Raw genomic sequence first — 26,990 nt, forward strand, 5'->3', positions numbered from 1 at the left:
ACTACCAGCGTTCTTCCTCACCATGCTATGGTGATCCCGGGACCTCTTAGAACAGCTAACTTAGCTACTTGCCACCATTAGAATTTAATCGCTGTCTGAAATTATGAAAGTAGCACATGTAGATGTTTTTGTAATTGGTTTTATGTTTTTAATTGTTGTTCTACCCTGTTGGTCACGCTAATTTGATTGTGTGACCCTAACCTGTGAGCCGCCCTGAGCCTGCCTTTGGCAGGGAGGGCGGGATATAAATTAAATAAATAATAATAATAACGGTGGTGATTGTGTGCCAACCATATTTGCAAGCATGACTCCATGGATTAAAATGATCTTAGTTAATGTTCACAAAATGATATGCATATGCTTTAGTTATTTTAAAGGAGGCCTATAGAAAGTGCATATAAATACTGCTGTGTTTTATCTGTAGGTGGAACAGTACCGTAATGTTATCTTCCATGGTCCAGAAGGAAGCTTGCAGGATTATATAGCCTACCAGTTGGCACTCTGCATGAAGGTAAGAAGATAAAACTATACAAGGTTTGAAAAAGAGAGAGAGCGTATGATTATCATTTCATTATGTTTGTGGACTTCTTAAATCACAGCACAAGGAACTGGCTTCAGGATTCAGCTGTGAAATAGTCAGAGTGAAGATAGATGCTGATTTCTCCAAGGAGCAACTTGCAGAATTGTTCATCAGTAGTGGTAAGGTTATTTCAATAAAATGGGGCAGAATGTTTGTGGGGTGGGTGGGAATAATCATAAATCAGTTTTACATTGTTTATAAAGGAAACCCACTAATTCACTTGGTGTAGTCTAGGACATATTCTAATAGAATATGAAAGAAACCCCAGAGACAAAGAGTCGTGCCGGATGAGAAATTGGAGAGCTACAGTCAGATTCCCTGTCTCTTCAAATGTCTTCTAACAGAAGCTGCTGGAGGGAGGGAATTGTGGGAGACCTGTGTGTTAAAGGCCATGGGGGGACCCTTCTCTGCCCCCCAGTCTCGGTGTCATCTTCCCAGTGCAAATCGCCCTGTTGAAACTGCTTTTTGTTTTGCTAAAAAAAAGCTTATAGTTATCTGTAAGTCTTCTTCAGGGGGTGAATAGTCTCAGTGGGATGACTTTTTAGGGAAATATACAAGAGAGGAAGGAGAGGAGGAATTATTTTAACCAGCCCTATCCTCCTCCCTTCCCTTGGCAGCTTCTTTTAGAACTATAAAGGGAGACGAGAACTGAGGAAGGATTTCCAAAATCTGGTCTAGTTTGGCCCAGAGATGTGTGATTCTTGAACTCAATAACACACAAGTGTGTATGTCTTTTATATCATTCTGACAAAAAGAGTAAAAAAGCATAAGTGTGGAAATTAAAATGATATCCATTGAAAAGTCCCATGTTATTAAACAAGATTAATCAAATTAAGAGTATTATATAAAACCAAACCATATGATTGTTATTCAGGATGAGTATGATTTGCTTAAGTTAATTTCCCAAACCAAACCTTACATTCTTGACCAAGAGCCCACACTTGACCAAGACACCACACTCTGCCCTGGTCTGTTTTATACAAGACGTTTGCTCTGAGTGCTTACCACATATAATCACTGATCACTCTAGAACTCTTACCACCAAGAGATTTATGGACATTCTGTACTGGCGCCTCATATAATGATAGTCACAGTATAAATAATAAATGATGATGACACAACTGAGGCATTAGTTGACCCCACCACGTCTCTCTCTGCTGGTTCTGTCTGCACTGCTCTGACATTCTGAGCTGCGTCGGACAAACTGTAAAGCTATTCATGAAAGTCATGCAGATTCTAAGATCGGTATTTCAGTTTTAATCATGAAGCTGATCGATAACAGAGGTTGTTCCAAATGTGCGCATCCGTGCTATTGAATGCATCGCAAGAAATAGCTTCGCCTGGAGGCCGACAATTTTTTTGTTTGTTTGTTCATATATTTACAAGGGAGGAGCCTGAAAGGCTTGAAGGGGGCATCTCATTTTGCCTGTATCCCCCTTCACCACTACTTCCTCTTTCCCTTCCCTGGCACCCCCATAGCCTCTTACCTTTTCCTTCTGCCCTTCCCACCCACCAACCAACCTACCTTTATCTGCCCCACTGTCTTCAGCTTCCCCATCTTTCCTCCCCCTGACAGCCTCCCAATGAGAAAAGTCTGGCTGAGTTGCACATGATAGCCAGTGCTAAGTTGTGCTGTGGTCTTCAGTGGAGTCAGGGCAGGCCTAATTGCTTAGTGGCCACCATAACCAAGATGAGTGACATGGGTAGTAAATCTCCAGTGGTCACTACTTAACCAGGAGAAGGAGCTAGAACACTTTCCACTGTTGCTTTAGGGTCCAAGTCCACCGTCTTCCTTCAGATTTATAGAGCTTTCCTCCCCCACTTCTGTCTTTAGCTCCATTTTGCAGATCTCCTCATCCATGCTCTGTGGCCTGGTTTGGAACTACATTTATGATAGCTTGCCTTTCCCACCACCCAAGCACTGCAGAAAACAATTTAAATGTAACGATAAATTCATTCACATATGTGGTTGCTGACCTCCAGGTGAAGACTAAAGATCTCCCAAAATTACAGCTGATCTCCAGACGACGTAGATTACTTATTTATTCATTATTAATTTATTTAATGCCTTTATTATTCCACTTCTCCTGGAGAAAATGACTGCTTTGGAAGGCTTTATACCCTACTGAGGGCTCTCCCCTCTCTAAACCCCACCCTCCCTGGATGTACCATCAAATCTGCAGGTATTTCCAAACCCTGAGTCGGTAACTCTGTTTACAAACAGCAACCTGCCTAGTGTACAATTCCTCAAAACATTGGGTTGGATCCAGCTAGCTTTTTCACTCTGTCTTTCTTTCTTCCTTACTACAATCTTCATTCCATATAGCTGTGTATTTTTGTTCATGCAGGTCCCCAGCACAGCCTTTTCGGTGGTCAAGCAGGATTCTCTCCTTGCTTTTGCATCAGCAGAAATGCTGGTTGGATCCAATTCATCACATTCAAATGAAAAAACAAAATCAGCCTCCATCAAATACCCTTTTAGATAACAAGCCTAAGCAATATGTCTGAAACTGGGCCAGATCAAGAGGTGTCCTAATAGGGATGGGCATGAACCGAATCACGAATCATGATTTGTGCTAAAAATGGCTGATTCATGGTTTGTTCTGAACTGGTTCATCTGATCCCACCGCACCCAAACATGAACACAAACTGGCCTTTTTTCTTACCATGTTGTTTGGTTTCTGTTTGCTTCATTTTTCCAGACAACCTGGTGCCAGCATGATTCCCCAGCCCCTGTGCTTCTGTTCTGTTCCCAGTGAAACTCACTAGAAGCTGCAGCTTTGCTCTTCCTGCCCTCCTGCACTTCTGGTCAGTTTTCAGTGAAACTGACTAGATACTGCAGCTCTGCTCTCCCTGGCCCCTTGCATCTTCTAGTTAGTTTTACTGAAAACTGAACAGAAGCACAGGGGAATGGGGAGAGTCAAGCTGCCACTTCTAGTTAGTTTCCAAGCTTCCTGGGGGTGAAAACAACCAGAAGCTGCAGAGCAATTTCCCTTTCTTTCCCCCTTTTGACATACTCCTAGGTGAGCAGTTTACTGGGGCACCTGCTTTGGTAGCTTGGCCACCAAACTTGGAGAGTAGGTAGAGAGAGTTTGCTGCAAGTTTACAGTCTCTAGCTTACTGAATAAACCAATGAACCATGAATTGTTCAGGAAATTGAAAAACACATGAACCAAACCAATGATTCAGGCAACCCAATGAACCATGAAATGAAATGAATCACCATTTTCACATTGTATGCCCATCCCTATGTCCAAACCTCCAGAAGGCTGCTTCAAAAAGGGCTGTATTTGAACCATCATGATCTAATAGATTGGGGGAGGGGGAATACAATGAGGAGAGTTCTGACAGGATTTGAGGATTTAACAGGTGTGTAGCAGGAGAGCTGAAAGAAGTTTCTTTTTGCACAACCCCTCTTGTCCCACTGTTGCCTGTGGTCGAACAGGTTTTTACAAACAACACAAGAACTCTGTCAGAATCAATGGAACAGTACACCGAGGATGGCGATACTTATATATCTTCTTCAACTCTGTGGAGCAGGGGGAGGGGCAGGGGGGGGAAGCATCATCCAGTCTTATTGGATCACAGTTTCTCTCTCTCTCAAGTCTTTCTCTCATAAGAACATAAGAGAAACCATGTTGGACCAGGCCAGTGGCCCATCCAGTCCAACACTGTGTCACGCAGTGACCAAAAAAACCCCAAGTGCCATCAGGAGGGCCACCAGTGAGGCTAGAAGCCCTCCCACTGTGCCCCCCCCCAAGCACCAAGAATACAGAGCATCACTGCCCCTGACAGAGAGTTCCAACAATATACCGTGGTTAGTAACCATTGATGGACCTCTGCTCCATATGCTTATCTAATCCCCTTTCAAGTTTTCTCTTTTTCATAGTACTCCCGGAAACCCAGATTTTTATTCAGCAGCTCCATTTACAGACTGTGGTCTGGTACATGGAATTAATTGGTCCCCTGTTGTGTCGTACGCTGTGTTGAAGCAGGGTTTTACTCATATTTTTAGATCAGTGTTCTGGCTTTAAAACTATAATATTTCCTGCATCTGCCTTCCATTTTCAGTAGTCTATTATTGCAGTAATTGATACACTGGTCATCCATCTGATCCATCTCTTTTCCTGCTTAACTGTGGTTCAGAGATTGCCTGGCATTTCATCTATACCAGCCATCAGCCTTTGGGAATTCACCCCCCCCCCAAAAAAAAAAACCCTAAAAGAAAATGTCAACATAGAAGTGCCTGCATTCTTTAATATATACTTGTATAAAATACCTTCTGTATAAAGAGAAAGAGATTTTTCATCTGCCAACCACCATGAGTTCTTTGTACTTCCAGCTTGCCTGATCCCAGTGAAACAGCCTTCTGTGAGCAAGAGAATCATCGTAATTTTGGAGAATTTGGAAAAGGCTTCATTGTCAGAATTACTGGGGGAGTTTCTGCAGCCTCTTGAAAATCGTGGTGCTGATAACCCCTGTAATTTCAAGAAAGGTACAAAACATTTTAAAATCCTACTGTATTTGCTGAGATAGTTGCATGGCAAATTAAGTTTGAATTGGATTTTCTTCTTTTTGCATTCTGTTTGAACACGTATCATGCCAGGGGTCAGCAGCCTTTCATGATTACAGCCAGAGCAATTCAGAGCAAGAAATCAATAAAGAGACAGTATAAGAAAGTCTGTTTGCATACTGAAAATGATAATACGTGCCACCTCAACTGGTTATGAGTCCTTTATGAGGAAGTATTGTACAACATGAGATCTCATGATAAGTAATAAAAAAATTATACAAGCGTACCCTCTGCAAATGTTTTAGCACTCCAGTGCAAATCTGCACATGGTTTGCACCTGGAATCACTGGCACATCTACCATTTCCCTTTCTGTAATGCATCTCTAAGAAGACCTTTATTCCCCTTAAAACTTGCCTGCCATTTCCTTTGCGTACTGATCCAGGTAAGTAGACATGTTGGTCTGAAGGAACAGAATAAAGCAAGAGTCCAGTGGCACCTTTAAGACCAACAAAGTTTGATTCAAGGTATAAGCTTTTGTGTATATATACACACACTTCTTCAGATACAATGAAATGGGAGAAAAGCATTCAAACTTATAGACAGGGTCGAGAAAAAAAAGAAATTAGCTTATAACATGATGTCCACATTTGGAGACAAAACAGGGACAACAAGCCAAGTGCACAGGGTCAACAGCTATATGGATCCAATTAAGGGGAAATAACATCTGAAGCAATAAATATGTCAAAATAGGAGATAAGGGTGTAAGAGAATCTCTTCTAATTGTGGGAGAGTTAACGTTGTGATGGCCATCTGCCTCCCCTCAAGTGTAAAGGTAACAATTGCCATATGTTGTTCTAAATACTAAACCAATATGTTGTTCTTAGAAGTGTTGTGTCTGGAAATGTTTTATACCCAGGGCTTTTTTTGTAGAAAAAGCCCAGCAGGAGCTCATTTGCATATTAGGCCACACCCCCTGACATCACCATTGTTTTGCACAGGACGTTTTGTAGGAAAAGCCCAGCAGGAACTAATGTGCATATTCAGCCACACACCCTGTTGCCAAGCCAGCTGGAACTGCATTCTTTTGTGTTCCTGCTCAGAAAAGCCCTGTTTATATCTATATATTGCATTCTATTATAAACAGTATTCCATTATATTATTCAAAAGAGAAAAAAATATAGAAAGAGAGAGCGATAGGAATGCATAAAAATACATAGGATGTATAGTCCTTACAGAAGATGTATAAGAGAGAGAGAGAGAGAGGAATACATAAAAATACAAAGAATGTATAGTCCTTACAGAGGATGTATAGTCCTTCTTGATGAGAATGAGTTTAGTATATGTAATGAGATAAGAAACTGATATCCCTGTTAAGTCTTGGATGGGTGTTTGTTCCAAGTTTGTAATATCTTGTAATTTGGCAATTTCCCTTTCCATTCCATTCCTGAGATTTTTTTGCAATAAAACAGCTACTTTGAGATCACCCATTCAATGTTCTGGGAGGTTAAAGTGTTCTTCTATGCAGGGGTGTCGAACATGCAGTTTGGGGCCGAATCGGGCCCTGAACAACTGGCTGTCATCTGCTTCCTTCTCCCTCTCTCTTGCTTCCTTCTGCATCACAGCTTGCTTTGCAAGGTAGACTTGATCAATTGCACAGGAGCTACAGAGCAAAACCTGTGTTTTCTCCATTGGCTGAGGCTCCTCCCTTGGGGAGGAAGGGGTCAGGAATAGCTTGCTTTCCCTGGCTGTCTCAATTGCACAGCAGAGCTACTGAGTCAAGCCTCTCTCCCTTCTATTGACTGAGGCTTCCCCCCCCCCGCCCCCCAGTCCCTGGAGAAGGAAGGAAAGAATCAGAGCTTCCTTTGCCCAGTTCCTTGGATCCCATGGGAGAAATACAAAGCACCTTTAAGACCAATGAATACTATCATTTTAAGCATGTTTTAAGTTTAAAGAATATATATTTGTGTTTGTCTGCGTTCTTTATCAAATTTATATCTCTGCTACTTAATCTTAAATAGGTACACACATGACCCAGCCCGATGTGGCTCGGCCCAACCAAACATGGCCTGGTCCAACAACATCTCTTTTATGTCAGATTTGGCTCTCATAACAAATGAGTTTGACACCCCTGTTCTACAGGTTTCTCAATCTTATGATTTTTTATGTCAGATGCATTCCTATCTCTCTCTTTCTCTCACTTTTTTCTCTTTTGAATAATATAATGTTCTGTTCTGAGCCACATTTGGCTCTAGAGTCATAGGCTGCCAACCCCAATATATACTGTTTAAAATGTTCTCTTTTTTAAAACTAGCCAATGGAGTGTCTGATGCATATTACTTCCATGAGAACTGCTTTCTTATGGGGACCATAGCAAAATCTCGGCTTCAAGGCTCTGACCTGATAGTCCAGCAACATTTCCTGTGGGTCCAGCTCCGATGCGATGGAGAGCCAATCCATGGCCTCCTCCAAAGGTTCTTGCGGAGGAAAGTTTTAAGCAAGGTAGGGACATACATGCTTGAATCTGAATATACTGTGTAATAATAATAATAAACTTTTACCACAAGGGATGTTCAGCATTATTTGCAGGGTAGGAAAATGAATAAGAGGATTTGGAGAATGCTAGCTCTTCTGTTTGAAAGGACAAAGGAAGTAGGTCATTGTGAAGTGCAGCTGCAACTTTGCTTTTTTGTTTCTGTGACTGGCGTGTGAATGCTGACGGGGGGCGGAGGAGAAAAATGATTTGGACCTGGAATCACTGGCACATCTCTCATTTCCCTTTCTGTAATGCATCTCTAGGAAGTCCTTTATTCCCCTAAACAACTTGCCTGCCATTTCCTTTGCATACTGGTTATTCTAGCATCCCACCTACCCTCTAGGGTACTCCAACTTGCAGATTTTATCTCCTTTTTGTAAGAACTGTATCTTGCAAATCCCTAGCTGATGGCTGTCTGTTTTAACTCTTATTTTAATGGTTAATATATTTATGTTTTCACTAATTATGTGTGTGTGTGTATATATATATATGCACAAACACACACACACACCCTGACCACCCGCCCCCCCTTAGTGTGGGAGGGCAGAATATAAATCAGCTAACATAAATAAAACAAATAAAGAAAGGACTTCATGGGACTTTCTAGGAACCAGCATTCATGGCACACCATCCTCTGTGGATCTCCTGATTGCAAAGCTGCTAGTGAGCAGCCAGGAGCAGGTACCAACAGGGCCTTTCTGTGGTGCAGGAAGAAGAAGAAAATATTGGATTTATATCCCGCCCTCCACTCCAAAGAGTCTCAGAGCGGCTTCCAATCTCCTTTACCTTCCTCCCCCACAACAGACACCCTATGAGGTGGGTGGGGCTGAGAGGGCTTTCACAGCAGCTGCCCTTTCAAGGACAACCTCTGCCAGAGCTATGGCTGACCCAAGGCCATGCTAGCAGGTGCAAGTGGAGGAGTGGGGAATCAAACCCGGTTCTCCCAGGTAAGAGTCCACACACTTAACCACTACACCAAACTGGCTCTCCTGGGTGCCCTCCCACATGATTTAAACCACCCAGGATGGAGGGGGAGGCCCCCACCCTCTTAGCTTTTGCCTCTGCAGCCCCTCAAGAAGAGGAGGCAGCAACAGCAGCGGGAGGGGGGGAGGGCTGTTTAAAATGTGCAGAAGCTGGGAGGAGCAGCTGCCGGCCTTCCGCATGATTTAAAGGGCCAGCTGATCAGCTGATTGGTGGGCCTTTCAATGGCACTGGAGGAGCAGCAGCTGCTCCTGGGCACTCTTCTGGCCCAATTTTTCACCCCTGTGGTCCCTCAAGTGGTGGCGAGGGTGGCAGGGAGGAGTAAGGGAAGGTCAGGGCCCTGAGTAGGGGCACCTCAAAAGGAAGTCAGGGCCCTCACAGGTCCTTCGGGGCTATGGGCCTGGCTGCAACTCAAAATGTCCCCAAAAAGATTGGTCTTGGGGGACAGAGAATCCCTAAGAACAGGATTGAGGGAGGCATTTGAGACTGTAGTGAGAGGGTGGAAGACAAGATAGTTTTGCTCCATGAGTGAAGATCATTCCAACCATGCAAACGGTCTGTTGGCTCAAAGGCATTGTCTTTAAGTAAGCATCCATTTTAGTTTCTATCTCTTACCTGTACAGATAAATGGCAAAACTACAGGTTGAGAGCCTGGCTCCAGACTGTAACTCAAAAACCTTCTGTACTTCAGTTAGGGTCCTCCCCGCCCCGAACTGTAGGTTTCAACAGCATGGAGTCCCAAAACCTGATGCATCATTTGTGAGAGATGGCTCATCATCTTTTCCCCCTAGAAGCAGGTCATAGATCACTGCTGTGCAATGGAACTGGTTTGCTTTTCCACACTTAGTCTAGGAGGGCATTCTTGATCCATTACAGGATCGTAAGCAATGTTGCACCGAAGACCACTGAAGTCATTGAACTTAGAAGAAACTTGAAAAAAATTCTCCCGATGTGCAAGGCTGATAAAAAGACAGTTCCTTGCTGCAGAACTGTTTGGAGAGACAGAAAGAAGTCCAATAGGTTGCAACTCAGAGTGCATGAGAGTGGAAGGGTTAAGATACTGATACAAGCTGTGCTGGTTGTCATCAGAACCTGAGTGGAATTTGTATTTATAGGACTTTACAAGAGTTCGAAGTAAAATAAGTAGGTACTATTGCCCTTCTGTTGAAGACAGAGAGACTGAACCTATGTGTATGAGTTCTACAGGCGGCATTCCCAGAAATTTTTATTTTCCCTTCATGTAGCAAATACGTGAGACCCCAATTTGGATCAGGACTGCAAGGGGAGAGGGGTTTAAACCTTCCTCTTGGGCCATGTTCCCAACCTGAGACAGCCCCACAGAATTCTTGTTTGCCTTGGTGTACTGATGTGGGTATTTCTTTGTGCCCGCAAGGCAAATAGTAGCGCCACTGGGTCATTTCAGAGGAAAGCTTAACCTGCTCTCCCCACCCTGCTTCTCTCACTTCTCTCATTCACCAGTCTGAATCAGACCTTTTGTGCCTTCTATTTAAAGGATGGGGGGGGGGGGGGCGTGGAGCACACTGGGAACTTCGTTTACAGAACCCAGAGAAAATGGCTTGAATCCAACCATCTGTGGAACTTGTAGAGCAGGAGTTTCCAGTTTCCTTGCTTCCACTGCAGTCCTCTTAATCCTGGATGTCAGCAGACTCTCAGAAAAAGCATAGGGGGCAAAGGTGGGTGGCTACAGCTGAACAGGCGAATCCGTGGAAGTTGCTACCTCTCTTCCACAAACAGAAATGCTGTTCCATTGAAGAAAATGTGCCAGTGTTTTAAAGTCATCCAGTGATTTATTTATTTATTTGCAGAAGTGAACTAAAAAGTTATTTGTCCTCTTTTAGCCACTTGGCTGCAGAATTCTGCACAAGTTGGTATTGTAGTATTCAAGATAGACTTGAAAGAATAAGGGCAATATATCTCATAAAATCTTCAAATCCGGAAAGGCGCCCTGTAGGACTGGTCAGGAATTTACATGGCATCTATTCCCTACCCTCTGACAAGTAGAAACAGAATAATTACGCAGATATATGCAAATCTGCTTAATTTGTATGGTGCATGAAGAATTTGGGTTGCTGAGGTACAAAATGTAAATGTAAGTCAATTTTATATAAGCATTGGCATGCCTGGCCTCAGTGAGGATATTTTCTTTTCAGTAGCAGTTTCTACCCAAGAGGCACAACACAACCATTAAGACAGTACTAAAAAATATAAGTGTCTGCATGCAGAGGGTCTCTAAATTCTGGCTGCATGTGTCAAGGCACTGCTTATAATGAGATTAGATAGAACATGAGTTCTCTGTTAAAAGGATTTCCTTTTTGGCTCTTTCCTGAACACTGGTGCTTGGGCCTCCTGTCATATTCCAGCTTTATCTCCCTTTTTGTTCAGTCTAAAGTGTTCTCTGTCCTCCAGGAGTGTTTTTATTGAGCAAATTGTATAAATATAGATATATAGAGTGCTTGTAAAGGCACAGAAAGAATTGGTAGCAGTTTAGAAAACCAGCACAACAAAAATTGAAAGGTACAGTTAAGCAGCAGCTTACCATCCCTATGCAGGAATTTCAGTACATAGCATTTTCTTATTGCTATTGTTACAGAACCACTGAATGGTATTTTGGTCAGAAACGTTATTGACACTGAAAATAAGGGTAATTTTGGCCACAAGGAAATTGAAGCATGCACTGGACTTTCCTCTGAAAACTGACCTTGGCCAATTATTCCATATCTTCTCAGTTGCCAGAAAGCCTAGGGAGTAAAAGTTTTAGCCTCCATTGATAAACTGTGTTAATAAATGTATGAGACCTGGCATAGGTAGAGATCATTTTACTTTCATTGTCATAAAAATACTAATATCTTGTCGGACCCACATTCTGTATTCTCAGTTTTTAGAGGCTCTACTTAGATAGCTTTTGGTATTGGGTCTTAAGTTAAGACTGTTTCCAGATTTAAGACTTTCCCCCTCTGTTTATACATTTATGCCATACTTTTCTCCCCAATGGGAAGCCAAAGCAGCTTACAATATCATTTTCCACTTCTCCATTTTATTGTCATAATAATCCTGTGAGGTGGATAAAAACTAAGAGAGAATGACTGGCCTAAGATCACCAGCAAGGTTTTGTGACAGAGCAGGGGTTCAAACCTGGGTCTCCCAGATCCTAGCTTAGCATTCTGAACTATTATACTATGCTGGCTATCTAATGGAAAGAACTAGGAACTGACTACCTTTTAGATGAAGATTCTGGATTCTAAGCAATATTTGGATTCTGATTCTATGGATCTGATGTGGCTATGTAGGTTATATCCAGGTTAATTTTTTTCCTGTGGCCTGGAAACATCAGTTTTTAAATTCTCTGTCACTTTAAGTTGATCCCATAGAGTTCCCAGGTCCTTTTTGGCAGGGGGGATTTGGGGGCATTCTGGAAGTGGGCAGGAACATCCTCAGTGTGCTGATGTCACCTGGAAGTGATGTCATCATATCGGGGGGGGGGGACCCATTGCCCCCCTGCAGAGCGACCAGCCAAGAGGTCGAGACAGAGGGCCTGGCTGGAAGAGCACTTACTGAGGTCCAAGCCTGGGAGCAAGGAGCAAGACTGGGAGTGTAGAAGGCAGCCCCTGAGTGAGGAAGATGGTGGTGGAGAGACTGGGCAAGGGTGGGAGCTTGGCAGGCAGCAGTGAAGATCAGGAGGACCACCCTAACCACTAGATCATGTTGGGGATGGGAAGTGGCGGCAAAAGCAGCATGCCAATGAAGAGGCTCACAAGAAGTGAAGGTGTTGGGCCCATCAGTGAGGAAAAATGAGGATTGGTCAGAGGGAGACTGGCATTGGAACTTAGCGGGGATCTGCCAATGGAAGGGGGTCTTGGGGGAAAGACAGGAGGGGGACTAAATGAGGAGTGGAGCAGGGAAATAAAAGGGGATTCTCAAAGGCTGGCCAGGGAGGAGAAGGGTTGACAGGCATGCCCCTTCACTTCTCATCCTGTAGAAAAGAGCGTGGGCTGGGGAAGAGGATCAAGAGAACTGGAGCAGCCCTGACAGATGTGATTACATCACTTCCATGTGACATCAGTGCAGGGGTGGGGAGTCTATAAGGTCCAAGCAGTAATCATGATGATTTGACTGCTTAAAAACTGAAATCTGCTTCTCATGTGCAATAATTGTAAAATTGCTTTTCTTCAAGAAGACAAGAGATCATCACAAAACTTAACCATCTGTTTACTCTCCCACAGTTCAGAGGTAACATGCCACCTCCATGTGATCCAGTGTGCAAGATGGTAGAGTGGATACTTAGCGTCTGGCACCAGCTGAACTCGTGTTTGTCACGCCTGGGGGCACCTGAAGCACTTATCGGGCCAAAACATTTCTTTTCTTGTCCAGTGGTGCCTGGTTGCAACCACAGCACGGTGAAGTAAGTCTTCTGTTTCATCCTGGTCAGTTCTGCAGTTTAGCAATATCCTTCAACTGATTCAATCTCTAATTCACCACCAATAGTAGTAATCCTTTTTTAGATTGAATTAATTGCCATTGATTGCAGCTGCTAAATCTTTTGTACCAAATTTCAGTAGGAATAGTCAGCAGAAGGAGTATATTCTGTTCCTATAAGAACCTTTAGTTCTTAAAAGGTACTATCCAACCAATCTTAAGGGCTTGTGGAGGGAGAAGAGAGGGTTATTTTACTCAAATATCCTCTCCTCCCTGCTGTCCTAAAGGCCACACTTTTTTTGTTGTTGTTAAATACATAAATTAATGCAAAGAGCATGTTGCTTTCTCTGTTCCACACAACTGAACGGAGAATCTGTTCATACAGTAAGTGCCACACGTTCATTCACTTGCATTTGGAGCTCCTTCTGTCTGGGACTCTTATTTCCTCTCCCAGTAATCATTCACTGAAGAAGTGATAATGTTGAGTACAGATGTAGTCTCCTGCTTTTTAGATCTCTAAAATATGTCAGGTTTGGAGTTACGCTACAGAAATACTTTATTTTTATGTAGGCCAAGGGTGGGGCTATCATGGTTATTTGCATCCCGTGATGATGCGCAAGTGGAGGGTCTGGTATTATACAGACAGGTCAGCATGCTGCTAATCCCCACTTTGTTTTGTTTCAAAAACAAAGTTTCTAGACCTTATGCAAACAGAAGTTTGATATGCATGGCCCCTGGTAAAAATGTAGATGACACATGAACCAGAAGCACAGCTTCCGTGACCTGTGTATGTGTTTACCCTTATCCATAACTACCACTACTTTTAACACACCGTGTGGTCAGCATATGATCCGCATATGACTGAATGTTGAAATATCAGCTTAGCTCACTGGGCAGTTTTCAACAGATTCCTGCCCTCAGTCCAGCTCTCAGCCAGTAAATGGGAAGAAGGATTAATCTGCCTTTGCGAGACGTACTGTGAAGATGAGAAAGGATGTTGTGTTTGTCTCAACACTCTACGCAAATTAATAATAATTTAAATAGAGGAATATTTTAATATGGTCTTAGATCTCTGCACTGAATGAGTAGGCATGTTTTAAATATTTATTTGCCTAATAAATAAAACAAGAGCGAGCAGACTAAAAATAAACAAGCAGTAAAATTGCAAAGCACACGTCTGTCTTGGAAAATGCCAGTGTTGATATTGAACAACAGTGCTTTGTTTCTCAAAGAGGGAACTGTTTGGCCTATATCGGGGAGTTGTATATCTACACAGAAAGGGCAAAAGAACTAAAATATTTGAAATTTGGGGGTGCTGCTTTCAAAAAATGTGTTATTTCTTTTTACAGTCCTCCCACCCATTTCCTTTCTCCTATTTCTAGTTTCTTACTCCTAATACCTCAGCGTTCTTATGTATTGGCTTCTTTAGAGGTCCATCAGTGGCTATTAGCCACAGTGTGTGTGTGTGTGTGTGTGTGTATTTGGCTGCTGTGTGACACAGAATGTTGGACTGGATGGGCCATTGGCCTGATCTAACATGGCTTCTCTTATGTTCTTATGTTCTTTTCAGATGTCTGCGTCAATCATATTTTATAAGCTAGAATCTTGGAAGCAAAATAAGGGGTCTTTGGTTAAATATGCCCTCCATCTGTTTTATTTTAAAACACATTAAAAGTACCATTTAAGGACAGTCACACAAAAGGTGACCAGATTCCAAAATGGGCAGAGCTCCTGTCTCTTGGCATTTGCTCAGAGTCTTTGTAGAACCTCGTGCACAGTAATTCAGTGACACCGGATCTTGCCATGCAAATGAGATGGGCCTAGGATCACCAACCCCCAGTTGGGGGACAGGGAATTCCCTCAGTTTGGAGGCCCTCCCCCTGCTTCAGGGTTATCAGAAAAGGTGGGGGGGATGTCTGCTGGGCACTCCATTATACCCTATGGAGACCGATTCCCATAGGGTATAATGGATAATTGATCCATGGGTATCTGGGGCTCTGGGTGGGGGGCTGTTTTTTGAAGTAGAGGCAGCAAATTTTCAGCATAGCATCTGGTGCCTCTCCTCAAAACACCCTGCCCAAATTTCAAAAGATTGGATCAGGGGGTCCAATTCTATGAGCTCCAAAAGAAAGTGCCCCTATCCTTCATTATTCCAAATGGAGAGAAGGCATTTAAAAAGTGTGTGGTCCCTTTAAATGTGATTGCCAGAACTCCCTTTGAAGTTCAATTGTGCTTGTCACAACCTTGCTCCTGATTCCACCCCCAAAGTCTCCTGGCTGCACCCCCAAAATCCCCAGCTATTTCTTGAGTCAGACCTGGCAACTCTAGATGGACCCCATTTGTCTTTTGTAGCACGCAGTGGGTCACAGTCTATCAGTTTGTCTGCTGACAGAATGGGTACCTTCCTCAAAAGACTATGACCAAAAAAAAAATGTGGGAAAGTGAGGAATGAATTGAGGAGAGGAATTAGACAAAATTGCCCACCTCTCTTGTACCAGCTGGTAAGATACAGCTTTACTGGGGCAAATGTACTCCAGGACTAAAGGTAAAAAGGTAGTCTGCTGTGCAAGCACTGAGCTGTTACCAACCCATGGGGTGATGTCACATGGCAACATTTTCTTGGCAGACTTTTTACAGGGTGGTTTGCCATTGCCTTCCCCAGTCATCTACACTCTACCCCCAGCAAGCTGGGTACTCATTTTACCGACCTTGGAAGGATGGAAGGCTGAGTCAGTCTTGAGCTGGCTACCTGAACGTAGCTTCTGCTGGGATCAAACTCAGGTCGTGAGCAGAGCTTGGACTGCAGTACTGCAGCTTACCACTCTGTGCCACGGGGCAGGACTACCATGAGTGAAACACACCATACTGAGAGAGGCTACAGGAAAGCATTGACTTGGGGATTTTTTTCAGTTACTGCTTCATACCATTGCAGTTTGGTCCTAAGGTACGAAATGACAACACAGTGGTCTCCATTGGGAATATATCTTTTAAATCCCGCTGTAGGACTGCTGCCATTATTTTTGATAGGGCTTCTTTGCCTTCAACTCCTGTACAGCTAAGTATATGTTTAATAGTTCTTCTCCCTACCACCACCACCCAGCAAGCATTTCCAAGTCAGAAAAATCTTCTGTATTACATTTCTGACACTCAGCAGTTGTTAAGGGTTCATGTGCCACTTAAAAAATAAGACGGCTACAGTCCATTTCAACTATAATGAACAAATGTCTAAGGCTATCAGCTGGGCAATGAATAGTTACAGTCTTCAATCAAATCTTCCTCTGGCGCTATTATTTCAGAATCAGCAAAGTTACTCACCTAACCTATTTTTCTAGATTAGAAAGAGACTTTTAAAATGGTGCAAATCATTGTTTCTTAAAATTTCTCCCCCACCCCCGTTTTCTGCCTCAGAAAAGGAAGGCAGTTCAAGGCCAAGTTGCTGGGAAAGTGTTAGAAATGCCTTGTGTAAAGTTGGAACTCCCCTACTTTCTAAAATGAAAACTCGGTCGTCAGGGATTGCTTTGTAAAAAAATAGGTGGTGGAGATCATCCAGGGATTGTTATGCAGCTGCACTTACTATTCAATGGAAAAGGGAGGGGAGGGGGGGACTCTCAGAAAGGTTCAGGAGCTGTGCTCCTGTGAGCTTCTGCTGAATCCATGGCCTGGCTGTCATTAATTTCATTAAAGACAGTGATGGGATTGGACCTTGGGTGGAAGCCAAATTCCTCTGCAGAATTACACATATGAAAGATTGTGCTGACGCAGTGTTAAGGGAAAGTCACTGAAATTCCAAGAGGCTTTTCTTTAGACTGCATGTGATCTCGAGCAGGTCTGCAGTGCAGACTAATCTGGAATGGAAAAGCAGCAAAGTGTAGTACTGACTGACTTTTCCCAACTTCTCAGGATGATCCTAGGTGTAGCAGAATCAGAGTATTTCTCACCCACATCCTGATAGCTGAGCAAATACTACTCTTATGACTAAACAGCAACACTTGTTCTAAACTCTTTGAATGAAAGGTACCTTTTATTATTTGACTAGGGTTGCCAGATCCCCCCCTGGTTACCTGCAGGGGATTGCGGGCTCAAGCTTGCCAGATCCAGGTTGGGAAACGCCTGGAGATTTGGGGGTGGAGCCTGGGGAGGACAGGGACCTCAGTGGGATACAATGCCATAGAGTCCACCCTCCAAAGCATCCGTTTTCCCAAGAGAACTAATCTCCTTAGTCTGAAGGTGAGCTGTTATTCCAAGGGACCTCACCTGGAGGTTGGCATCCCTAGTTTTGACCCTGCTTTTATGGCTGGGAGTGAAACCTGGAAATATTTTCATTCAAGGCTAAAAACATCCAGAAAACTTCAGGCACAGTCACCGCAGGTTTTTTTAAGCATGCCATGTGATTGCATATGCCTTCCTCCCAAGCGCTTGAAGGTCTCCTTCAGAATTTTAAGCACATCCAGTAATTGTGCCTTTCTTTTCACTGTGTGCTTCCAGGTGGATGTCCAAATTATGGAATGCTGTCATTGCACCCCGAGTTCAAGAAGCAATTCTCTCCAGAGCTTCTCTGAAAAGACCAGCTGCACTGGGACAGGCAGCAGTCAAGAAAAGTCCAAGCCAAGGTCAGCAGGCTGTGGTGAAAGCCGCTCTCAGCATCTTGTTAAACAAGGCTGTTCTGCATGGCTGTCCTCTTCCCAGAGCAGGTGAGACACAATGCACAAGTCAGTGCCTAGCACAGAAGTCCTAGAATGAACACAGCAGCCTTCTGCATATGTACTAATCACATGGGTTGACCAATACTCATTGGAGAGTACAAGCACACTGCTGCCGCCACCACCCTGCAATCATGAACACAGTTGAGGAAATGTGTGCTCAAGGCACTATCCCCGTGGTCATATGTATGTAAACTTTCTCTGCAAGTAGATGTCATGCTCACAAGCCAACAGTTGCATGGAGGTGGTGAGCAAGGCCAGGCTGCTCATATCTGCTCCCCCACATGTGAGTTGATCAAATATATGATTGGAATATATGGCTGGAACTTATGACTGGTTTTATAATCCAAAAGCCCTGATAACACATGGGAAATCCAAACAAATTAATATTTGAAACTATAGTTTGGAGTGAAATCAGAGTTGAATTCATGAAATATTTTCTTTACTCCAAAAGGCTGGGGATCAAAAATAAGCATTAAGTAGCCCATGGTTGCTTACTAGTCATTTTTGTGGCAAATTTAATTCCTGACTCCTGACTACAAATATTTGAGATTGCCAAGGAATGCTCTCAATTTTACTGTGTTGTTGTAGAAGGCAATAGTTTGTGAGGTAGGGTTGCCAAGTCTAATTCAAGAAATATCTGGGGACTTTGGGGGCGGAGCCAGGAGACTTTGGGGGTGGAGCCTGGAGACATTGGGGGCAGAGCCAGGAGCAAGAGTGTGACAAGCATCATTGAACTCCAAGGGTGTTCTGGCCATCACATTGAAAGGGACAGCACACCTTTTTAGATGCCTTCCTTCCATAGGAAATAATGAAGGATAGGGGCACCTTCTTTGGGGGCTCATAGAATTGGACCCACTAGTCCAATCATTTTGAAACTTGGGGGGTATTTTGAGAAGAGGCACTAGAAGCTATACTGAAAATGTGGTGCCTCTACCTCAAAACACAGCCCCCCTAGAGCCCCTGATATCCGCGGATCAATTCCCCATTATTCCCTAAAACTGCTGGTGATCTAGAGCTGTGGGGGGTGGGGCTTCCCCCTCTGGCTAGCTGGCTGGGGGTGGGGGGAAACTTGTAAAATCAAGAGATCCCCCGCTGGGACCTGGGGATTGGGAAGCCTATTGTGAGGTCATTTCTCAGCACTACAATAATATTTGAATGCACAACCAGAAAGGTAGGCCTAATGGAGTGGAGTTTTACTATGGATTTTTTTTTTTCTGTTTTGTTTTGGAAAAGGCCTCAAGCACTCGCAGTTGTAGAGAAATTCTTGAATTTCTCTGTTTACTGCTTTTTGTCCAAGAGTTTTCTGTTTCTCTTCTTTTTTAGCCATACCCTATTCTGTATTTTTTTTAAACTTCCATTTTCTTTTCTTCATCTTATCTGTCTTTTTCTGTAAATCTTTTTTCCCCCATTTCTCATGCTTCCATTGTGTTTAACACCTGTTTTTGGAATACATTCACTTTAATCCCTCTCTGACATTAAGGCACTGCCTTAAAATGGTTTTCCTCCTGCCTTCAAGATCAGGGACAGAGAGTGGTGCTAGGGGAAAAGGTCTCTGTGTGATTCCCATTGAGTTGCTGGGTCCCTCGGGGAGCAGTCCTCTCCCCGATGTTATTTAACATCTACATGCACCCTCTCACCCTGCTGATCCATGGGCTTAGGCTTGGGTGCCACCAGTATGCAGATGACACCCAGCTGTATCTGTTAATGGATGGATGGACTCAGCCACAGATACCTTGGGCTGGGCATTGTGGGCCATGGCTGGTTGATTGAGGCAGTCGGCTGAAGCTAAGGCCATCAAAAATGAAAGTCACGGGAGCTTGGGAGGGGAAATCCAGCTCCTGGCCTTGGATGGGATGCCCTTGGTGCCTGCATCCAAAGTCCAGAGCCTAGGTGTGATGCTGGATGCCACCTTGTCTGTGGAGGCTCAGATCACAATGGCTGCCAAATCGGCCTTTTCCCATCTTCGGCAGGCCCAGCAGCTGGTTCCCTACCTTTCTTCCCATGACTTGGCTACAGTGATCCATGCAGCAGTCACTTACAGGTTAGACTATTGCAATTTGCTCTACATGCCAGACTTGGCAACAGGTGCAGGACTCACCAGTGTGCTTACTGTCTATGACACCTTTACAGGCACATATTCAGCCGGTCCTCTGTGAACTGCATTGGCTGTCAATAGAGTTCCAAATCAGATTCAGGGTTCTGGTTTCAACCTTTAAGGCCCTGAACGGCCAGGGACCAACATACCTGTGGGACCGTCTCTCCCCATATGTCCCCAGAAGGGCGTTAGGATCAGCTGATCTAGGTTGGCTGGTAGTCCCCAGGCCAAAAGAGGTCCATTTGACTTCTATGAAGGCCAGGGCCTTCTTAGTTCTGGCCCCAGCCTGGTGGAATGAACTCCCCATAGAGATCAGGGCCCTGCAGGACTTACTACAGTTCTGCAAGGCCTGTAAGACAGAGCTCTTCTGCCAGGCTTTTAGTTAAGGCCATGAACACTTGATAGACCAGCCCCAACCTGTTCTTTAACTGTTCATGAATGATGCAAATTGAACTGAATTAAATCTAGACTATTGATGAGAAGACTCAGGGAGCTGTCACCATCTTGTTGTTCTATATTATTATGCATATTTTATATTGAGAAATTTTTATCTTTTATATTTTTATGTATCAATGGTATGTTGGATTTTATTCTGTTTGTAACCCGTTCTGAGCCTGCTTTGGTGGGATGGGCAGGATAGAAATCCCATAAATAAATAAAATAAATTTTGAAGTAGGGTTTGCCAGCCCCTCCAGTCCAGGCAGGGGGTCCCTGCTTTTATTGGCTCCCCCTTGCCACCCGCCAGGTGACCAGCAGGGGGGAAATTCCTCCCACAAATGCCCCCCAAACAAAGCACAATGATGCCACCTGGAAGTGATGTCATCTCACTGCCAATAGCGCATGGAAATGCTCTAGTTATTGAGCCAAACTCTTTGGTAAAATCAGGCTCAAGCCATAAGAGTTTTGCCCAAAAACTAGAGCTTTGCCATGTAACGTTGGTGATGCACTGTCACTTACAGGTGATGTAATTGCCTTTGCGCACTTTGCACATGTGGCAGAAGCTCCCAAAAAGGCCCATCAATCTCCCCACTAGTAGAAAGGGAGGACCTGGCAACCCTATTTTGAAGCTATGTACTGTATTTTTTTGCTAGACTGTCAGACAGGCCACTGTTGGAGATTATCTTTATCATTAGGGTTTGTAGAATCTTTCGGGCTCAAGTGCCGTGTTCTACTGGAGAAAGTTTTTCTTCCAGACGTTTCGTTCTCAGCTGTGGAGAACATCCTCAGTGGCATTGCAGCCGGAGCAGGCGCTCTGACCTTCTTGGCTGCTGTGCATTGTGCTCAATGCACAGCAGCCAAGAAGCCAAGAAGATCAGAGCGCCTGCTCCAGCTGCAACGCCACTGAGGATGTTCTCCGCAGCTGAGAACGAAACGTCTGGAAGAAAAACTTTCTCCAGTGGAACACGGCACTTGAGCCTGAAAGATTCTACAAACCCTAATGATGATGCCAGCCGTGAAAACCTGAAATCTTTGATTATCTTTATCGTCTAACTGTTTAATTTATCAGTTTATTCTCAAAACTTTTTCATATTTTTGTAGTTTTTTTAATCCCAGGAGTCCCAGTGACATTTGTTTTATACAAATAAGAAGTCTGGAGAAATTTTGGAGAATGGATAAAAAAACCTGAAGAGAGCCTGTGGTGGATAGTAGTTAGAGTGCCACACTAAGACTAGGGAGACCTGGGTTCAAATCTTTACTTTAAAGCTCACTGGTTGATCTTGAACCAGTCATTCTCTCAGTCTAATTTACCTCACAGTTATTGTGGATGAGGGAACTGCAATTTATGTTGCTCTGAATTCCTTGGAAGGACACAGATGCAGCGGAGACACAGAGAGAACACTGGAGCAAAGGTAAAAATGTTAGTGAGCTAGTGTAGTACTTTGGCCATGATGTGCCACAAGATTCTCACCACATTTTATTTCATTTTTAATGTTTCAGAACTGGATCGGTACATTGCTGATTTTAAAGGAGGAAACTTCCCTCTTTCCATGGTAACAAACTACAAAAATTGCTCCAAGAGAAAGGGGGAAAGCGCTGCTTGGAGAAAAGTGAGCACAAGTCCTTGTAAGAAGTCAGGCCACTCCTCAGCCCAGTTGTGGAGTAAGAAAGAAGAAAATGTAGAAGGTAAAAGCTGGTACTGTATTTGCCAGTTTGGTGTAGTGGTTAAGTGTGTGGACTCTTATCTGGGAGTACCGGGTTTGGTTCTCCGCTCCTCCACTTGCAGCTGCTGGAATGTCTTGGGTCAGCCATAGCTCTTATAGGAGTTGTCCTTGAAAGGGCAGCTGCTGTAAGAGCTCTCTCAGCCCCACCTACCTAACAAGGTGTCTGTTGTGCGGGGGGGGGAGGTAAAGGAGATTCTGATCACTCTGAGACTGAGATTCAGAGTATAGGGCGAGATATAAATCCAATATCATCATCTTCTTCTACAAGTAGAGACATTGGGAATATTAGTCATTACAGAAGCTGCAGAAAGTATTAGGGAGCTTTGTTTAAGACAGATGTGCAGTCCCTTACTCATCAGAATTCAACTCCAACTCCTTTAATGTATGAGCTTTTAACCAACTCTTATGCATGACCCACTGAGCTTTTATGTTATGTGAATTCTTTTGACTTTCTAGTTCACCACAGAACTATGTTAAAATAAAAATTACAGAAGATAGGCATCAATAGTGCCTCATGAATGACCTCTGTTGACTGTTAATGTTTTGTTTGCAAGACAGCCACTCAGACCGTTTTTCAAAGGTTCCCATGGAGGCACGTGGCTGTCTAAAGAGTTCCTTTAAAGGGTTCTTAGGAGACACTTGTCTTCCTGAAGAACTGTTGGTAGCATAATGTTAAGCTCTGGTAGGCATAAAATGCATGCAAAATCTTTTTTTCCGCATTCACATCTCTTTGCAGCAAAGTAGTTCAAGTTTTTCATTTTTTTAGGCACTGGAGCACCATCAGGGCCTTCAAGAGCATCATAACAACCAATCCTCAGAATATGATTGCTTAAATCAAGTTCTGTGTTTTAGCTTGTGGCACTGTTTTTACAAATGAAGCTAAAGACTCTTTAGACAATACACTCATAGAGGTAGCTCAGTGGTAGAGCATCAGCTTGTCATGCAGGTTCAATCCCAGGCATCTACAGTTAAAAGGATCAGGTAGTCAGTGATGTGAAAGACTTCTGGGACCCTGGAGAGCTGCTGTAGGTCAGAATATATACAATGTTCAGTATTGACCTTTAAAGAGAGAACAGTGGTCTACTAGAAGGTGGCTTCATGTGTTCATGGTGAGTATAGTGTAAGTATGCCACTGATGTCTGCACATGGAAGGGGGGGTTTAGCACACTCCATCTATTACTGTCTCTCACAACATGCTGTCCGCATCCATTTTCTTTTTCACACAAAAGCTCTAGAAAGGAGGTAGATTGTTCTGCACATTTGTTCAATCAGTATTTTACCATCCCTCACATTTATTGTAGCATCATTACAGCTTCACTCAAGATGGATTGAAGAAATATAAGAAACCTGAAACCCAGAGAAAGCAACATGACCTCCACTTTCAGGCTGAGGGTTACCAGCAGTGTTCCCTCTAAGCCAGGGGTGGGGAACCTTTTTTCTTCCAAGGGCCATATGGACATTTATAACATCATTTGCGGGCCATAAAAAATTATCAACTTAAAAAACTGTTCCGCTGAGGAAGAATGATTCAGGCCAGCAAAATTAATGCAAATAATTGTTTTTCTATTTGAAGTCATGTGGGGAGAGCCTAATCTGGCTCACACACAAATGGCCTGCCGCCCTAGGCAAATGCATAGGTCCAGGATTTTTTTGTAAAAAAAGCCCAGCAGGAACTCCGTAGCATATTAGACCACATCCCCTAATATTAGCATATTAGGTCACATACTCATTAGCATATTAGGCCACACCATCTGGATCATCACGTGTAAACTGAACTGTGACAATAATAGGGTTGCCAAGTCCAATTCAAGAAATATCTGGGGACTTCAGGGGTGGAACCAGGAGACTTTGGGGGTGGAGCCAGGAGACATTGGGGGCGGAGCCAGGAACAAGGGTGTGACAAGCATAATTGAACTCCAAGAGAGTTCTGGCCATCACATTTAAAGGGACAGCACGCCTTTTTAAATGTCTTCCTTCCATAGGAAATAATAAAGGATAGGGGCACCTTTTGGGGCCCCCTGGTCCAATCATTTTGAAACTTTGGGGGTACTTTGGGGAGAGGCACTAGATGCTGTACTGAAAATTTGGTGCCTCTACCTCAAAAAACAGCTCCCCCAGAGCCCCCAAAACCTCCCAGGGAGGCTGCCACATGGGTTGGTTTGATCCAGCAATCGCAGAGGGCCACATCAAGTGACCTCGAGGACCGTATACGGCCCTCAGGATGGAGGTTCCCTACCCCTGCTCTAAGCTGAGTTAGTGTGAGCTAGCTCATAGTTTTTTAGCCTCTTGCTCACACATTTTTGTATTAGCTCAGGAAATATGGTCCCAGAGCAAACTAATTTAAGCAGTAGCCAAATCACTTGCTCACAACTTTAATTCCAGTCGTTTATGAAGCAGAATTTTTGCTCACAAGATTCCACAGCTTAGAGGGAACAATGGTCACCAGTTCCTGTTACAGAGTTTTGGACTTCTGAGGATTGGGTGTGAGAAGTTTCATTATGCCTATTGGCATGTGTAGATTTTCTCACTTTTTAAATAATTTCTTGTTTAAATAATGTCTTGTTTAAGCTGAAGAAGAGGTCAAAATTCTCTGCACAACATAGTCATCTTTCTTTTCCTATCTTTGTCTTCTGTAGGAATACAGTCAAAGAATATATTCCAGAAAAATGGCAACAAAATGGTCTCTCTGACAAAAAAGTAAGTTATGGGAGCCATGCCCCTAAAGATTTAACCAATAATAAAATAACTCTGTCTGTTTGTGTGTGTGTGTGAAAAGTCTCTTCCCAAGCCCTGCTCTTTGCGTCCCCACTTGTAGAGATGATGGAAGTGAAGGCCAGAAACTGACCCTTTTTGATGTTGGTATCTTGCCTTTGGAATGCCTTCCTCTTTGAGTTCACCAGGTGTCTATTTTACTGTCTTTTACATGCTGAGCATAAATATTTCTCTTTCCTCAAATTTTTGATTGAGGTTTATATCTTTTAAAGCTATTTTAATGGTTCACTTCTAGTCTGTGAGATATTTTATGAATACCATTCTGAAGTCACTTCATGCTATTTTTTATGGCCTGTTTCATTTATTTATTTATTATTTTGTGAGCTGCCTCAAGCACGTCTATAGAGGAAATATATACATTTTCTAATCAAATATGTTGAATATACATGCATCATATATAGCACATGCACACATATTAGAAAGAAGAGGAGACAGAGAGATGCATTTTATTTCTGGCCCCATTTTAGGGAAGTTGCGAGCAATTTTTATTAATCTACAGTTGCATGGAGAATCCAATGGTGCAGCCGCATGAGTGAGATGAATATCTTTTCAAATTTTGTATTAAGTGGGTATAAAAAGAAAGAATAATGTGGGGATACAGAAGCAGAAAAAAGAAGCAAGGAGGGGAGGGGAATAAGATAGAAAAACAATAAACAGAAAAACGCAGCAAGTATTTCAGTTACATTTCTACCTCCAAGTATAATACCAAATTCTTTCTACTTGCATGTCTTTAAATTTTAACCCAATATAACCATTAAGTTCTACAGTCTTATTATTTCATTATATATTTTTTACTATTCTATTGCTTATGATATAAATTCAAGTTATTCATCTTCAGTGCATACAAGCGAGAAAAGCAAAAAGAGAGGGGAAAAAACCAATCACAAGATATAACTAACCGATTAACTTTAGCAATTTTAAAGATAAGAACTAATTAATTAATTTGACAATGTTGAGAATAAACATGAGCAGAAAAGATGAATATAATTTCTTCATCCTTAATAGTAACTTAATTATTTCTAGCAGGATAAAAAAAAAAGAAAGACAGAAAATACAATACTTTGTCTATTTCATTATAAACAGATTCTCAAGTCAAAAATATCAGGAGCAGATCTTAAAAATATAAAATATCTATATTGTCTACCTTATTATAATTTGACCCAAATTACTTGTTTGTCTAGTTTGAATATTTAAAATTCTTTAAAAACTTTTGGAGATTATAACTCCTGTTTTCTTATTACAAGTTTGATAAGCAGAAACAGCCTCATCTTCCACACTTGTTTATTTTTGCCTAGGGAAGAAATCATAGTCTCTATAACCCACTCTCTATTAAATTGCTCTATTTAGCTTTAAAAATATAGAATCCATCGATAAAAATGACAAACAGAAAAGAAACATCCAGATTCTAAAAAAACCTTGCTTGCCATTTCAGAGTCACATGCCAGTTCCCTTTTATTAGTTCAATGGTGACCAAATACGTAAAAAAAAAACCCAGTTTATAATCCCTTCTTTTTGAAAACTTTCCAGGTCTTGATAGAGTCTGCCTCTTCTCCCTTTGGCACATTCATCCGTTTTGCTAAAAGTGATAAGGCCTCCACACCGTCACTTCCTCCTGTAAAAACTTTAATCAATCTTGATTTCCACCTCCTCTTTGTAAGTGTGCACGCTGTCTCCATTTTGATTTCTTTCAGCTCCTTTCCCAACGGATCCTTTTCCACTTCTCTCGACTCTGTAGACATCACTGGGGTCTCTTTACCACTCCGCTCATGTAGATTTTCAGTTTCGCTGTATTTCAAAATAAAACTTTTCACCCTGTTTTGTATCAGCTCTGTCAACAAACCGATTTCCTGCTTTAAAGAGAATATGGTAACCAAAACATCTTTTTTATCAATCGCTTCAAGTTGCAATGCCATCTTCTCAACAGTATAACTCAGTCTGCTAAACAAAGTTGAAAAATAACTCAAAGTTCCAGATAGCCTATCCTTCTAAATCTCCTCCAGCCGTGTGCTTTTTTCTTACATTTCGGTTGTAATCGTTTCAGTCCCGATCAAGTATCAGATGTATTTCTCTTAAAGGTATATCCAGCTTTTATTCAGACCGTATTGTAATAAAATAAAAGGCCAAGTCAGACACTGCAATGACCTCTCGGAGCCCTTCCCAATAGGCACAGGTGTAAAGCAAGGCTGCGTTCTCGCGCCAACTCTCTTTACGATCTT

The 26,990-nt window shown here is 42.8% G+C and overlaps 1 protein-coding gene across 2 annotated transcripts in view; it reads left to right on the plus strand.

Annotated features, from left to right (window-relative positions):
* CTTNBP2 (cortactin binding protein 2) overlaps nucleotides 1–26,990 on the plus strand; it is a 172,691-nt gene that overhangs the window by 129,343 nt on the left and 16,358 nt on the right. For both annotated transcript variants that reach the window (XM_060244847.1, XM_060244848.1), the window contains 8 exons: nucleotides 425–511; nucleotides 600–699; nucleotides 4,923–5,075; nucleotides 7,406–7,593; nucleotides 12,850–13,028; nucleotides 17,528–17,733; nucleotides 21,779–21,964; nucleotides 24,639–24,699. In XM_060244847.1, coding sequence (XP_060100830.1) covers nucleotides 425–511; nucleotides 600–699; nucleotides 4,923–5,075; nucleotides 7,406–7,593; nucleotides 12,850–13,028; nucleotides 17,528–17,733; nucleotides 21,779–21,964; nucleotides 24,639–24,699 — 1,160 coding nt within the window. The remainder of the gene's footprint in view (nucleotides 1–424; nucleotides 512–599; nucleotides 700–4,922; nucleotides 5,076–7,405; nucleotides 7,594–12,849; nucleotides 13,029–17,527; nucleotides 17,734–21,778; nucleotides 21,965–24,638; nucleotides 24,700–26,990) is intronic.

The sequence above is a fragment of the Heteronotia binoei genome, chromosome 8 (assembly GCF_032191835.1).
Source record: "Heteronotia binoei isolate CCM8104 ecotype False Entrance Well chromosome 8, APGP_CSIRO_Hbin_v1, whole genome shotgun sequence".
NCBI lineage: Eukaryota > Metazoa > Chordata > Lepidosauria > Squamata > Gekkonidae > Heteronotia > Heteronotia binoei.